This window comes from Bufo bufo, chromosome 6, assembly GCF_905171765.1.
Source record: "Bufo bufo chromosome 6, aBufBuf1.1, whole genome shotgun sequence".
In the NCBI taxonomy this organism is placed as follows: domain Eukaryota; kingdom Metazoa; phylum Chordata; class Amphibia; order Anura; family Bufonidae; genus Bufo; species Bufo bufo.
The window spans coordinates 298,001,784-298,017,807 of record NC_053394.1 but is presented as its reverse complement, the minus strand read 5'-3'; the positions used below and the strand labels follow the sequence as shown (position 1 = coordinate 298,017,807).

Here is a 16,024-nt window from a genome sequence, read left to right as displayed (position 1 = left end):
CCCTTCACTATCACTATAATCAATCACTCTTCCTGATCCTGACTCACTCATTAGAGAGCTGAAGAGCCGACTGAGTCAGCAGCAGCAAGTGAATCGAATGGATAGCATCTGCGCATGCGCACCGGCACCTAGAGTCTTCGGTTCACTTGCGAGTCAGCTCAGCAGTCAGTGACCCAGCAAGTGAACCGAAGATCCGATTCATCTGAAAGATCCGAACTTCCCATCACTACTGAGGTCATATCCAGCGGGCCGCGGCATTACAGGAACAGCACCAGCTGCTCTGACGTTCTGCCGCCGGATATACGTCACAGGATATCCGGCGGCAGGACGTCAGAGCAGCTGGTGCGGTTCCTGTAATGCCGGCCCGCCGGATATGACCTCAGTGCGCCGCGGTTATCCCTCCTGCACGCTGCGCTGTGTACAACCTGCTCAGCAGTTTCGACCAGCACATGGCCCACAGCGCTCAGCCACACCAGCCCACGAGACAGCAGGAGCTTCTGGAGCAGGGCAGGTATCAGATAAACTCATCCAGTTGGAAGGGAGGGCAATCATAGTGCTGTTATGATTTATGGACACAGCTCTCAGCATGCTTAGCCAGCCTTCTATCTGGCTTTGCATCTTGAGAGTCACAGTCCACAGGCTGTTTCTGAGCCTCTGGACTGTGACTCTCAAGAAGCACAGCCAGATAGAAGGCTGGCTAAGCATGCTGAGAGCTGTGTCCATAAATCATAACAGCACTATGAAAATTACTGACTGGCTAAGCATGCTGAGAGCTCAGTCTAAATAATATAACACATTAAAGAAATTACTGTTTCTAGCTGCTAGTCCACAGCAGCTAGAAACAGTAATTTCTTTAAAGGGATTCTGTCACCAGGTTTGACCCCTGTCAGCTAAAAATATGCTGATGTTCAGGGCGTCTTCACGATTCCTAATGTGGGCTTATAAATGTCATCTGTGGGCTTATTTAGCTAAAAAACAGCTTTTACTAACCTGTCAGTCAAACAAATAAGGTGCCCAAGGGGATGTTAATGGATGCAAGGTGCCGGCCGCACCCGCCGCCGTTCGTGCCCAGCGCCGCCTTTCCGGACTTCTGCACCGCCTCCTAATCCTCTGTGCCGCCTCTCGCTCTCCCTCCCTCCCCCTCCTTCTGCTGTAAGATCTCGCGCTTGCTCACAGGGCTCTGCCTGATGCGCCCGTGCGGACTTCTCCATTTGGCTTCTTACAGCGAAGTGCGCATGCGCCGGCACTTCGCTCAACCCCTGTATGAGCGAGATCTTACAGCAGGAGGAGGGGGGAGGGAGGGAGAGCGAGAGGCCACAGAGGATTAGGAGGCGGCGCAGAAGTCTGGAAAGACGGCGCTGGGCACGAACGGCGGCGGGTGCGGCCGGCACCTTGCATCCATGAACATCCCCTTGGGCACCTTATTTGTTTGACTGACAGGTTAGTAAAAGCTGTTTTTTAGCTAAATAAGCCCACAGATGACATTTATAAGCCCACATTAGGAATCGTGAAGACGCCCTGAACATCAGCATATTTTTAGCTGACAGGGGTGAAACCTGGTGACAGAATCCCTTTAATGTGTTATGTTATTTAGACACAGCTCTCAGCATGCTTAGCCAGCCTTCTATCTGACTGGCTAAGCATGCTGAGTGCTGTGTCCATAAATCATAACACAGCTCTATGAAAATTACTGTTTCTAGCTGCTGTTGTCCACAGTCCACAGCAGCTTGAAAACAGTAATCTTCATAGTAATGTTAAATGATCACTATAGTGTCAGGAAAACTGCTTTGTTTTCCTGACACTATAGTGCCCTGAGGGTGCCCCCACCCTCAGGGTCCCCCTCCCGTGGTCCCCCTCCATGTTGCCAAGATAGACGCCAAATGAAGGGGTAGTTGCAGGAACAAAATACTTTAATGGTATCGATAAAATATATATGTAATTAAGACACTGAGTGCAGTTCCATAAAAAGGCCCAGCAAAATCCTCAGCACCAGGCCCATGATGCTCTTAATCCGGCCCTGCCTACACTGGTTCAGGCCCTGTGAGATACACCTTCTATATACAGGGGTTTGATTCAGGCATTTGAAATACAGCCATTTGAAATACAGCCATTTTGTGCAAAGAAATCTTTAATTCAGGCCTACTCTGGTTCAGGCCGTGTGTGATACACCCTCTACATACAGGGATATGATTCAGGCATTTGAAATACAGCCATTTGAAATACAGCCATTTTGTGCAAAGAAATATTTAATTTAGGCCTACTCTGGTTCAGGCCCTGTGAGATACACCCTCTATATACAGGGGTTTGATTCAGGCATTTGAAATACAGCCGTTTGAAATACAGCCATTTTGTGCAAAGAAATCTTTAATTCAGGCCTACACTGTCGTTCTATTCTACTATTAATTAAACACCCATTTAGGGCAAGATCTTAAATTCAAAAAATATGAGGAGAGCGTCAAATAAGGGACGTGGCCCAGGTCGTGGTGCTGCTGGTGGAGCTCCTGTTGCAGGGAGAGGACGTGGTCGATCTTTACCAGCTACACGCACAAGTGAAACCCCTTCCTAAGGGGCGAGTAGGCGACAAAACCTGCAGCGGTATTTGGTCGGGCCTAATGCTGCTCTACGAATGGTGAGGCCTGAACAAGTATAGGCGATAGTAGATTGGGTTGCTGACAGTGGATCCAGTTCCTTCACATTGTCTCCCACCCAGTCTCCTGCTGAAAGACCACAGTTGGCACCTGCAGCCGATGTCCATCAGTCTTTCACCTCACCCACTTGCAAATCAGCCAAGCAGTCTGAGCCCCAAATCATGCAGCAGTCTCTTCTGCTTTTTGATGACTCTGTTAGCAGGGTTTCCCAGGGCCATCCACCTAGCCCTGCCCCAGAAGTGGAAGAGATTGAGTGCACCGATGCCCAACCACTTATCTTTCAATATAAGTACATGGAAGGACCATCGCAGCATGTCTCGGATGATGACGAAACACAGTTGCCAACTGCTGGAGCTTTCGAAAGTGTGCAGACCGACAAGGAAGGCAGTGGTGAAGACTGAGTGGAAGATGATGTGGAGGACGATGAGGTCCTCGACCCCACATGGAATTAAGGTCATGCAAGTGACCTATGTAGTTCGGAGGAAGAGGTGGTGGTCGCACAAAGCCACCAGCACAGCAGAAGAGGGAGCAGGGAGCAAAAGCGGAGCGGCCGTCCTCTAGACAGTACGCCTGCTACTGCCCACCGCAGCAAGGGACCGATCACACCCAAGCCAGCTTCAAGGAGTTCCCTGTCATGGCAGTTCTTCAGACAATGTACTGACGACAAGACACGAGTGGTTTGCACGCTGTGCAATCAGAGCCTGAAGCGAGGCATAAATGTTCTCAACCTGAGCACAACCTGCATGACCAGGCATTTAAGTGCAAAGCATGAGCTGCAGTGGAGTAGACACCTCAAAAACCAAGAAAGGTCTCTGGCTCCTCCTGCTTCCTCTTCTGCTGCAGTCTCGGCCTCTTCAGCCACCTCTGGAGTGACAGTGCCACCTGCCACCCTGCAAACAGAGGATCTGCCAGCAACACCAACACCTGGGTCACCAAGCATCTCCACAATGTCCCACGGAAGCGTTTAGCTCTCCATCTCCCAAACGCTGGAGAGGAAGAGGAAGTACCCCCCTACCCACCCAATATCCCTAGCTCTGAATGCCAGCATTTCTAAATTACTGGCCTTTGAAATGCTGTCATTCCGTCTGGTGGAGACAGATAGTTTTAAAGGCCTTATGGCCGTGGCTGTCCCACAGTACGTCGTGCCCAGCCGCCACTACTTTTCAAGGCGAGACATCCCTTCCCTGCACAACCAAGTAGGGGACAAAATCAGGTGTGCACTGCACAACGCCATCTGTGGCAAGGTGCACCTGACTACGGATACGTGGACCAGTAACCACGGTCAGGAACATTATATCTCCATAACCTCACACTGGGTAAATGCAGTGGCGGCTGGGCCTGAGGTGGATAGCAGTTTGGCGCATGTCCTTCCACCACCGAGGATTGCAGGGCGCTTCAGTTTGCCTCCTGTTGCTTCCTCCTCCTACTCTGCTTCCTCATCCTCTACCAGCTCCTCATCCGGTCAGCCTAGCACCTTCACCACCAACTTCAGCACAGCCAGGGGTAAATGACAGCAAGCAGTTTTAAAACTTATCTGTTTGGGGGACAAACCCCACACTGCGCAGGATCTGTGGACGGCCTTGAACAACAGACCGATGAATGGTTTGTGTCAGTCAGCCTCAAGCCCGGCCTGGTGGTGTGCGATAATGGGCGAAATCTCGTAGCAGCTCTGGGACTAGCCGGTTTGACGCACATCCCTTGCTTGGCGCATGTTCTGAATTTGGAGGTGCAGAGATTCCTTAAAACTTACCCCGATATGTCAGAGCTGCTGCATAAAGTGCGGGCCGTTGGTGCGCGCTTTCGGTGTTCTCACCCTGCTTCTGCTCGCCTGTCAGTGCTGCAGGGTAACTTCGGCCTTCCCGCTTACCACCTCATATGCGACGTTCCCACAAGGTGGAACTCCACCTTGCACATGCTGGCCAGACTGTGCGAGCATCAGCAGGCGAGTGGAGTTTCATCTGCAGCACGCACGGGTGAATCGCTCGGCGGAACAGCACCACTTCACCACCAATGATTGGGCCTCCATGCGAGACCTGTGTTCCTTGTTGCGCTGTTATGAGTACTCCACCAACATGGCCAGTGCCGATAACACCGTTCTCAGCGTTACTATCCCACTTCTATGCCTCCTTGAAAAAACGCTCCTGGCGAGGATGGAAGAGGATGTGGCACAGGAGGAGGAGGAAGAGGAAGAGGAAGAGGGATCATTTTATAGGGTTTCCGGCCTTTCATTCCCAAGTGGCTTCGCGGGTGGGTTCCTGCACCCAAAAACCCATGGTACACAATTGTCCAGCCAGGGCACAGTTCTGGAGGATGACGAGGAGGAGGATTAGGAGGAGGAGATGGAGGAGGAGGAACCATGTTCACAGCAGGGTGGCACCCAGACCAGCTCATGGCCATCACTGGTGCCTGGCTGGGGAAATACAGAGGACACAGACGATACACCTCCCACAGAGGACAGCTTTTCATTGCCTCTGGGCAGCCTGGCACACATGAGCGATTACATGCTGCAGTGTCTCCGCAACGACCGCCGAGTTGGCCACATTCTAACTTGTGCTGATTACTGGGTGGCCACGCTGCTGGATCCCTGTTACAAGGACAACGTACCATCCTTAATTATGTCACTGGAGCGTGATCGTAAGATGCGCGAGTACAAGCGCACGCTGGTAGACGCACTGCTGGTGGCATTCCCACCTGACAGCGGGGGCACAGTGGAAGCACAGGCGAAGGCAGAGGACAAGGAAGAGGTCACCAACGCAGCTGGGGCACCGCCAGCACCTCAGAAGGCAGGGTTAGCATGGCTGAAATGTGGAAAAGCTTTGTCAGCACGTTACAACAACCAGCACCACCAGCTGATATGGAACGTCTTAGCAGGAGGCAGCATTTCACCAACATGGTGGAGCAGTTTGTGTGCACGCGCCTACACGTACTGAATGACGGGTCTGCCCCCTTCAACTTCTGGGTCTCCAAATTGGGCACATGGCCTGAGCTTGCCCTTTACGCCTTGGAGGTGCTGTCCTGCCCTGCAGCCAGTGTGTTAGCTGAACGTGTGTTTAGCACAGCAGGGGGCGTCACACAGACAAGCGCAGCCGCCTGTCCACAGCCAATGTGGACAAGCTCACGTTCATTAAAATGAACCAGGCATGGATCCCTCAGGACTTGTCCGTACCTTGTCCAGAATAGACATGTATACAGGCACTAACCAGCCATTGTTATACTGCAGCGCAATTGCTCATGTTTGTATTTTGGATATTTCACAAATTAAAACCAAAAACCTGTGTTGGCTACCTCATCCTCCTCCACCGCCGCTTCCACCTACACCGCTACGTCCACCGCTTCCTCAAACTCCTACTGCATATGGAACTCCACCTCATAAATCAATTTTTTATTTTTATTTGTACGTGGTTTATTTTATATAATTTCACTACTTTGTCATTTACATTTTCGAGTGAAATTCACAAATTTTTGGTGTATAGAACCACTGCTATATCTAGTAGGCCAGTTAAAAAAAAAAAAAAAATTGTCATTAACATTTTCGAGTTAAATTCACCAATTTTTGGGTGTATAGTACCAGTGCTATACTAGAAGACAGGTTAAAAAAAGAAATAAATAGTCAGTTACATTTTCCGGTGAAATTCACCAATTTTTGGGTGTGATGTACCACTGCTATAACTAGTAGACAGGTTTTTTTTTTTTTTTTAAATTGTCAGTTAAATTTTTCGGTGAAATTCACCAATTTTTGGGTGTAATATATCCCTCCTCTACCTAGTCTACCTAGTTCAATAATTTTTCTGTTACATTCTTGGGTTGACATTATGCAATTTTAGACGTGAATAAACCTCTGCTATGCATAGGTGACAGGGAATAAAATGTAATATATTATTCAGTAATTAATGCGCGCCACCTCCTTTCATTCAATGCTTAAACTTTGAAAAGTTGTCACACTTTTACGCTTTAATAATTTCTCCCATATTTAAACTCTATAATTTTAAATTTGAAAAAAATGAATCCTCCCTTGGATGTGGTCTCTCTTTCTCACGCTCCCTCTCTAGCCTGGAACCCTGATTCCCCGCCACCCGTGATCACCATGGTAGGCGCATAAAAGAACATCGAAATTTGATAGAGCAGATATCAAATTGGATCGTGAACATCACGGGGACGTGCAACATGATGGGGCAGTAAGTGTGCACACGCCTACACGAACTGACTGACAGGGGCCAGCCCCTGCATCTTCTGGGTCTCCAAATTGGGCACATGGCCTGAGCTTGCCCTTTACCCCTTGGAGGTGCTGGCCTGCCCTGCAGGCAGTGTATAGTCTGAACGTGTGTTTAGCATGACTGGAGGGGGTTATCACAGGTTAAATTTCCAATGTTTTTGGGTGTACCCTAATTTAAAAAAATACAAATACATTTAAAACTAAAAAGAAGTCTAGGCTACCTCCTCCACCGCCACTTCCACCTACACCGCCACATCCACCGCCTCCTCAACCTCCTACTCCATATGGACCTGGTCCTCCTAGAGCAAGATTATTATTTTTTATTTTTACGTATTTTATGTTATTTTAAGTTATTTCCCTATCCACATTTATTTGCAGAGCACTTGCCATGCTCTTAACCACATTTTGACTACATTTGCAGCCCTCTAGCCCTTTCCATGACATTTTCACAGCCATTTTAGTGCTCAAAAGTTCGGGTCCCCATTGACTTCAATGGGGTTCGGGTTCGGGGTCAAGTTCGGGTCAAGTTCGGGTCCCGAACTCAAACTTTTTTCTGAAGTTTGCCGAACCCATCGAACCCGAACATCCAGGTGTCCACTCAACTCTAACCCTAAGTTTGGCGAAGACCCCATGGAAAGAATTGGTGGAAACCTCCAACTTACCTTTGGAAACTGGACCTGACCCTTCATGGACTCTGCTTATGAGAGAGATGGCATTTCATGAAATTTCCTCTGAAATCTATGTGTTACGGCAGAGGGCGTGGAACCACTGTGTCAAGCCGAATGCACACGGCCGTGTTTCACGGCCATGAGCGGTCCGTGGTAACCCGGCCTGGATGTGAAGAGGTTTGGTTGCTATGACGCCGTGCGCTTCATGCCGCCGCTGCACTACAGTAATACACTTGTATGATCTATACAAGTGTATTACTGTGGTGCAGCGGCGGCATGAAGCGCACGGCGTCATAGCAACCAATGACGCCGTGCGCTCCTGCTCTCTACAGGAATCTAGGCCGGGCTTACCACGGACCACTCACGGCCGTGAAACACGGCCGTGTGCATTCGGCTTCATTCAACAAATTTTGCTTTGGGCTAATCCTAAGGACATTATCCTGGAAGTCCCCTGCTATTCACCTATTAACCCTATACATCAATCTGCACTTCGTTGCAGAGGAGTCACAAGGCTGCTACCTCTTGGAGTAGTTTCTAGGTGGTCGAAAGCTGACCCACGGAGGTCAAAGACACCAGTGGGGAGAACTGAGTGGTCAGGCAAAATCGTATAGAGGGAGAGACCAAGCTCAGGGCAGACAGCGTATGTGCAATACATTAAAAGGTCCAAGATCATGGCAGGCAGTACAGGGTCGGTCAACACAGAGGTCAGGCACTGGAGAGTCAGGATCCAGTAAATAGGCAGAGGTTGTTACATGGGCAGACAAGTGAATACAGGACACATTCACAGGAACTAACAAGTTTAACAACCTATCGCTCAGATGTCCTTTCATAGGGGAAGATGCCTTAAGTACCTAAAGGTGACCAGCCACTGGCTGGTGTGAATTAGAGTGCACGCACGGTGGTAGTTTAAAAGCAGGGAGTACATGTGTCCTATGGGCAGATAGAAAAGGCCTTGCAAGCAAGAAGAAAGCTGTCGCCTGCTGGTACACAGGCAACTCCGGTGGCTGAGTGGTGCGGTGGGCACAAGCCGCCAATGTAACTCTATGGGAGTTACATGTTCTTTGCACTATGCAATTTGCACTATGATATCCAGGTATGTGGTGTGATACCTGGGTTGTGGAGTGTAGAGGTGTGCTATTTGGTCTATGGGAGTCATGTAAAAGCTAAACATCTCCTTTAGTGTATGAAAGGAAGAGCCACACACATTTATGCCCACCTCTTCACTTCATGATGGGATAGAATTACCAAATGGCTATTAGGGAGAGTAGGTCGTCAAGGCCCAAAGCTTTTTATCCATGCGTGCTTTCTATAATTCAGATCTTAAAGTGCCTACCCTGTAAGTTAATATAATTCATATGTATGATGATGAGATCCAAAAGCTTAAAATCAGCCTGTCCATAGATTGAAATCCCAGGTTACCTATGTTTAAACACTCTAGAGTGAGGCATTGGTGTACCAGGTATCCATGTATTTTATACTTTTGAAGAAAGTTATTTTTGAAAATAAAATCTAATGAGGCATTTCTGTGAAGAATTGCACTTGATTATACATTCTACACTTACATAGAATCAGTTCATGGCTTATATACAGGCTCTGTTCTATAGAAGATGAAGTTTTGTACAAAGGATTGTGCACAGATATGAGTAACCCACAATAAAGGATGTATCAGCACCCAACGTTGGAGTTTGGCATGACTTTCAGAGGTGTAACATGAAGCTCCTGGGCCTCCCACCTTTCACATATCAATACTTGTATCTTCTTATGAGGTGGAGGTGTTTTTGGCCCAGGTACTCTGCCTTGGACACAGCTGCTACCTCTGCACCCCCTATAGCTATGCCACTGATGGCCTTAAGCTTAGACACTTAATATCAAGCCTCATTATTCCTAAGCACATTCATACCATACAACTACCATCAAAGAAATCTGATCCTATATGAATTGCATCAGTATAATTTTTATTTTATAGGCTATGCAAAGCAAAAGCAAAAATGTCCAATGTGTAACGATAATGATGGACAGACCACAAGAAGGCTACTGCAGCATTATGGGAACAAACATGTCTTGAGATGCTCATATAAACATAATTTAGCATCAAGAATGTAAAAAAGAGAAAGGAAGGAGTGGAGAATAATAAAAATGGAAGTGAACCCCGCAGGTTTCCATTTTGCTTGAGCAGACATCATCACTTCAGTAGTCGTCATTTTCTCCCACAACCTCTGATCTCACAACTTTTCCATCCTCCATGATGTCATAAACTTTCTTCTCGTCCTTTAATTACCTAAAAGAAGACAACGGTCGAGTACAGAATTAATCTATTGCTCATTTACCGTCTTTATTAAACATAGATGCAGTCTGCAACTATCACCCCACAAGAGGAATGCATGTATTTTTTTTTCTGACAGTTGCAGAGCCAAAGCAATTTACAAATTAGCATTACCAATTTGCAGTTGTAAGCAATTAGCAAGATTAAGACAAGAACTACTGTCAGATATTATAAGTATATTAATAAATACCCTGTGGTAGTGATGCCACCTTATGGTGCCTATACACCTTCAATAGCTGTTGGTAAAATTCCCATCTGTTCAACAGCTATCTCTCCTGGCTCCCTTATACATGGTTTAGTCAAGCATGTATGTTTATTCAATAGGGAGAGAGGAGAAGGCTCTGGCCAGACACCTCTGGTGGCATGTTATCTCCCTGGATCAGATGGGTTAAACGTTGAAACTCAGAGTGCCCAATTCTTCTCTTCCCCTAGTATCAACTTTTGGGGGAGAGTTGGAGTTCCACATACACATTAAAGGGGTTCTCCAGGCTTTTAATATTGATGACCTATCCTCAAAATAGGTCATCAATTTCAGGGCGTCTCCCTTCTCTCTTCCTGCTTGCCATAGACATAGCAGCGGCAAGCAGGAAGAGAGAAGGAAGACTGCACGCGTGCACTTTGTGTGTCTTCCCTTCATACAGATGATCGGTGGGGGTGCCGGGTGTCGGACCCCCACCGATCTGATATTGATGACCTATCCCGAGGATAGGTCATCAAGATTAAAAGCCTAGAGAACCCCTTTAAACTGTTGGCCAGCCAAAAACTGTGGTTCTGGCAAGCAATGGTCTAACATTTATAAGGGCCTTTACATATGTGTATCAAGTATTTAGGCTTGGCTCTTGTAACATTATTTGACTAGAAAACTTTTTCATAAATTTTTATTTGTATGATACATTTTTCCATGTATATAGCAAACAGTTTTTATTACCTTCGGTAAGTACTTGTAGCAGACTGAGAAGTGCTGCTTGATCCAGTAGCCCTGGTTGTGCTAGACTGAGATATCCTTGAAGATGATGTTGATGTTGTGCTGCCTTGTCCTATTCCACCTCTTTTATTATAGGACAATTATTATTATTAGTGCATTAGTAACACCAAACCACTCATATAAATAGATTTACACTTATGGTCGCTCTTACCCTCCTTCTAAAAGTTCTTGATATTTCTTAATCTCTGCTTCCAACCTGGTCTTAATATCCAGAAGATCTTCGTATTCTCTAGTCTGGCACTCTATATCTGCTCTAATTAGTTCCAGATGCTCCTCAATTGCAGAAATCTGTGCCTGAAGTTGTGCAATCTGCATGCAGTAACGGCCTTCTGTCTCTGCCACTGTGTCTTCCAGTGATTTTCTCTGCAAATGAGAAAGCTCAACAATTCAGGAGCTGATCCAGAGCTGTTTACTTAAGCTTTCCTTCTTCTCGACCATGGTGTTATATACAATGAATTATCCAACAGTTCAGAAAGAACATATAATGGCTGTAGTCTGCTCAGTAGGTGTTATAGTTGGGTATGTGTTAAAAAAAACAAAAAACATGAAACTTACCGTGGAAAGCAGGGATTGAAGCTCGATCTCCAAAGCTTGAAGTGTTTTCCTTAGCTCAGATATCTCAGTTGACTTGGTCTGAACTTGTGCTCCATCAGTGGTTATCTTTTCACTCAATTCTTTACTCTTGAGAGAAAAATAGTTTTATTGATATTTGAAGGGCACCACTTTCAGAATATCTCCTAGCTGACCTGTCTGGCATGACACTCTCTGGCTTCTAAGTGGATTACTGTGCAACATCAATCATATGAGTGTAGGAAACTTTGAATGCCATATTGTAATAATGGCAAGCTAAGGTACAAGAGGTATTACAGATAGTTTGAACTCCTACTGGAGGTAGGAAGACAGGGGCAAGATCCTCAAATGGGAATATTCTTCAAGGCAACTTAAGTGACTGCAAGATTTACACAAAAGCATAAAGGCTTTTGATTTGCACAGAGAATGACAATCTTGCGATTCGTAATCTTGTGCACATTCCCTAGATAGCGTATATCCAGTCTAACAATACAGAGAGTCGTACAATAGACCATAGAATAGTTTGACAATACATACCGGTACATAGAACCTTACCATTTTATTGAATTGATCTTCAGCATCCTTGCGATTCTTCTCAGCCAAAGCTTCATATTGTGCCCGCATGTCATTCAGTGTCTTTGTCAGATCGTTACCTGGTGCAGCGTTCATTTCAACTTTGACATCACCGACAGTTGTTACTTGTTGTCCCTTAATGTCCTATGAAGAAAACAGAGCTGTTTCTTGTAATCTAAATGGTTCACATCCGATAAAACAACTATGTGATTCCTTTCCAACTTACATCTTCATGGTTCTTCTTGAGAACAGTAATCTCTTCAGTGAGACTTTGAACCTCAGATGTAAGGTCAGACTTGGACATGTTCAATTCATCCAGGACTCTGTGGAGGCCATTGGTATCAGCCTCCACGCTCTGGCGGAGAGCCTGCTCACTCTCAAACCTGATGAGAGAAACATATAGTTATAGGAATTACATTGTTATTTGTGGGACATTAGGTGGTCACATAGGTGTTGTAATTTGGTTTTTGTCATTGTTTATATTAGTGGAATTTGTTAGATTGATATTTTTTGGATCGGTAAGAGCCAGTTAGATACGTTTTAGCCATTTTGTCCTTAAGAAGAGTCCAACCCTTTAAAAAGTGACGCTGTGTCTATATACAGTCCCCAGAGCTAGACTCTCTTATAATTATTTAAAATAGAACATAAATGTGTTATTGATTTCTCTTTGACAGAATTGAATATATTTCTGTCAGTCAAGTTGGTCAAGGGTCTCATCATCAGGATAATACATTTGGTACTAAATTACTTCATTCTAATTATTCCAGTTTGGACTTTTGATGTGATAATATGATTTTAGGGAACACCTATCAATAATCTGTCACACTGTAATTAGCCCTGTTAATATATTGACTGCAAAAGTCTACAGTCTAGATCCCTTAAGCAATCCTGTGTCAGCATACTGACAGACTGAAAGCCTAAATGTAAAAGAAAATTCAGGTGTGGCTGCAGCTAACGCATCTATTCTCTTCTGCCATACTTATAGGGTCTAGGAAGCTGAGATATTATGACATTATAAGGTAGGGTCCTCACAATAGTCCCAGTTCTTGGAACACTAACTGTCTAGTATCATATCTCAGCTTCTGAGTGTCACATCCACTAGAGGACTCTATGGATAGAAAATGTATTTATACATTTTGAGAAGTCTTCAGCTTTCAAAAAAATAACTTTTTCATTCTTTGACTACTATGCATGACAGTAAGTTATAGTGGAAGAGTTTTCATTATAAAACTTACTTCATTCTGAAGTCATCAGCAGCGAGCCTGGCATTGTCGATTTGCAAGACTACGCCTGCGTTTTCATTGATAACAGTAATAATCTGCAAGAACAAAAGTAATTTTAGCTACTGGACACTGCATCAATACATCAAGAGCACATTGGAAAGTACAACGTGGAATGATTTCTAGTGTTGGCATTCTTCTCATTTCAAATTGGATAGTCCCATCTTAGACAATTAATATATTTTATCATTGTGTTGTATGGTGTATTTATCCATCTTCTACAAATACATATACTCATGGATCTCAGTTTCATGCGTGTGCTCATATTTAATGAATAATGATACATCTTTAATCCTTTTTTTGGTACAGAGTCAACATTTTCCACACTGCTGTAGACATAATAATATGATCCACTCACATCATTGTGTTTCCTTAGATTGGCTGATAATCTGTCTTTATAAGTTTAAGCACATAGAAATATATACACTAGAACTAATATCATATTATATCACGTAAGTTTGTATGTGGAGTGAGGTAAGGAACCAGAAGAGATGGGAAAAACATACAAGATGAAGTTGACCTAGTCATATTCTAACCCAGGACCCCAGTGCTGCAAGATAGCATTGCTAACCTGGGCAAATTACTGAGTCATCATAATTAATTACTTACATCTGAGGTGCCCGCTTCATTACCCAGCCTCAGGCTTCTAGCACCTTGTTAAAAATTTAATGGCTGTATATAATAGCTTTATACTTATTTTATTCACTTTTATAAAATCTACTTTGTACTCATTGGCATGCTAATGTGTACAAACTGTGATTTTATTTATTTATTTTTTAATAAAACTTACCTGTTTTTGCAGATCTTGAATTGTTTTAAAATATTGTGAGTAGTCTTTTGCTCCTTCACCAACAGTACTGCCTGGTTTATTCTTGTCATACCATTCCTTAATCTTACGTTCAAGCTCAGCATTTGCCTCTTCCAAGGCGCGGACTTTATCCAGATAATTAGCCAAACGGTCATTAAGATTCTGCATTGTTTGTTTATCATTTCCAGAGAGGAGGTCACCTCCTCCAAAGCCATCACCAAAGCCTCTTCCAAAACTGTCTGCTCCACCAGCATAGTTTCCTCCAAAGCCAGCCATTCCACCTCCATAATTTGCCACTCCACCTCCATAATTTGCCACTCCACCTCCATAATTTGCCATTCCACCTCCATAGTTTACTCCAAAACTAGCACCACTAGCGCCACTAAAGCCCATGCCAGCACCACCACAATGCCCTACATCATTACCACCATAATTACCACCACCACTATGAAATCCAGCACCTCCTCCATAGCCTAAACCATGAGAACCATGTCCTCCTCCACTTTGACTGACTCCACCTGCTGCTCCACCGTGAACCCGGGAGCTAGAGGATGAAAAATGTTGAGATGATGATTTTACAGAATGGGACATGTTGTTCAAGCAGAAGGATACCCTCTCCAGATGAAAAAAAGCAGCTGTTGTGAGAAGGTGATATCTGCACAGCTTCTATCATTTTATATATATCAGATTGAAAGGGTGTGTCAAACTTGAATATTAATGTTTTATTCTGGAAATAGAAGTGGTTCTTGCCAAGTTATTGCTACTGCCCATAACTTGGATCAATTATGATTATTAATCAACTTGCATCACTTTAACTACTGGTCTTCTGACACTTGATTTGTTTGTCATGCAACTATGGTTTATTGAGGGTGGAGTGCTGGGAATTATGCATCAGAACACCTATAGAGAATAAAATTTCCATATATGAGGATTTCATAACAATCATTCACAAAAGGATGAAGATCAAGCAGAGAAAGGATTGTTTTCACTAATACATATACAATACCTTAAACAATTGAAAACTGATATATTGAAGGGGTATTCCCATCTCAGATACTCATGGCTTATTGGTAGGATAGACCTTCACTGTCAGATAAATGTGGGTCCCACCTCTGGGAACTGCTCCTATCTGCCAAACGGGCCCCATGAAGTGAAGGAGAGTGCTTTGTGCAAGCACGGCCACCTCTCTATTCACTGCTAAGGGAGTCTTGAAAATAGCTGAGCTCTGGCTCTGCTATTTTCGACAGTGAATGAAAAGAAGTCCATGCCTGTACGTTGTGCTCTCCATTCACCACTATGGAACTTCTCAATATAGCCGAGCAGCTAGTTTCAGAACTGCCACAGCAGTGAATGGAGAATGTGCCACACATGCATGGTGTGCTCCCCTTCACTTTGGGAGACCTCATTCTGGAGACAGGAGTGGGTCTCAGAGATGGGAACGGTACCTATTTGACAATGATGGCATATACTAGTGATATAGTGCATGAGATGGGAATAACCCTTTAAAGGGTTTCTGTCACCCCATTAAACCGTTTTTTTTTTTCCTTTACTAATATTCCCTATAGTGCGATCTCATGATACATAAGCAAATTAATCATTTTGGTTCAGTAGAATTTGCTAAAAATCGATTTTTAAAATATGCTAATTACCTTGCTACCAGCAAGTAGGGCGGCTACTTGCTGGTAGCAGCCGCATCCTCCGATGGTAATGACGCCCCCTCGGCATGCTGATTGACAGGGCCAGGGAAGGGAATCGTTCTCTGCTGGCGCTGTTAGAATTTGAAATCTCGCGCCTGCGCCGTACCTGTCTTCAATCGGCGCAGGCGCACTGAGAGGCGGCCGCTCTCTCGACCGCTCCATCCTCAATGCGCCTGCGTCGATGACGTCATCAAGTACACCCGGAAGAGATTTATTATTAATAATCGTTGGTGGTATAGTGTTAATAACTGTCATTTTT

The 16,024-nt window shown here is 44.9% G+C and overlaps 1 protein-coding gene across 1 annotated transcript; it reads right to left on the bottom strand.

Annotated features, from left to right (window-relative positions):
* Positions 1 to 9,479: 9,479 nt before the first annotated feature.
* On the bottom strand, positions 9,480 to 14,734 carry LOC121005519 (keratin, type I cytoskeletal 47 kDa-like). Its single transcript, XM_040438290.1, has 9 exons — positions 14,413 to 14,734; positions 14,051 to 14,370; positions 13,216 to 13,298; positions 12,207 to 12,363; positions 11,963 to 12,124; positions 11,393 to 11,518; positions 10,989 to 11,200; positions 10,781 to 10,900; positions 9,480 to 9,807 (listed from the first exon to the last, which is right to left on the bottom strand). The coding sequence occupies exons 1-9, from the start codon at positions 14,657 to 14,659 to the stop codon at positions 9,804 to 9,806; spliced, it is 1,431 nt and encodes a 476-aa protein (XP_040294224.1). The 5' UTR covers positions 14,660 to 14,734; the 3' UTR covers positions 9,480 to 9,803.
* Between the last annotated feature and the right edge of the window lie 1,290 nt (positions 14,735 to 16,024).

Excerpts from the sequence above, each read along its gene's own strand:
- LOC121005519 (XM_040438290.1), bottom strand. The coding sequence starts at position 14,659 with ATGTCCCATTCTGTAAAATCATCATCTCAACATTTTTCATCCTCTAGC. Across the intron at positions 14,371-14,412 it reads TTTTGGAGTAAACTATGGAG|GTGGAGTGGCAAATTATGGA; the intron begins GTGGAATGGCAA and ends CAAATTATGGAG. Across the intron at positions 12,125-12,206 it reads TCAAGAAGAACCATGAAGAT|GACATTAAGGGACAACAAGT; the intron begins GTAAGTTGGAAA and ends TTTTCTTCATAG.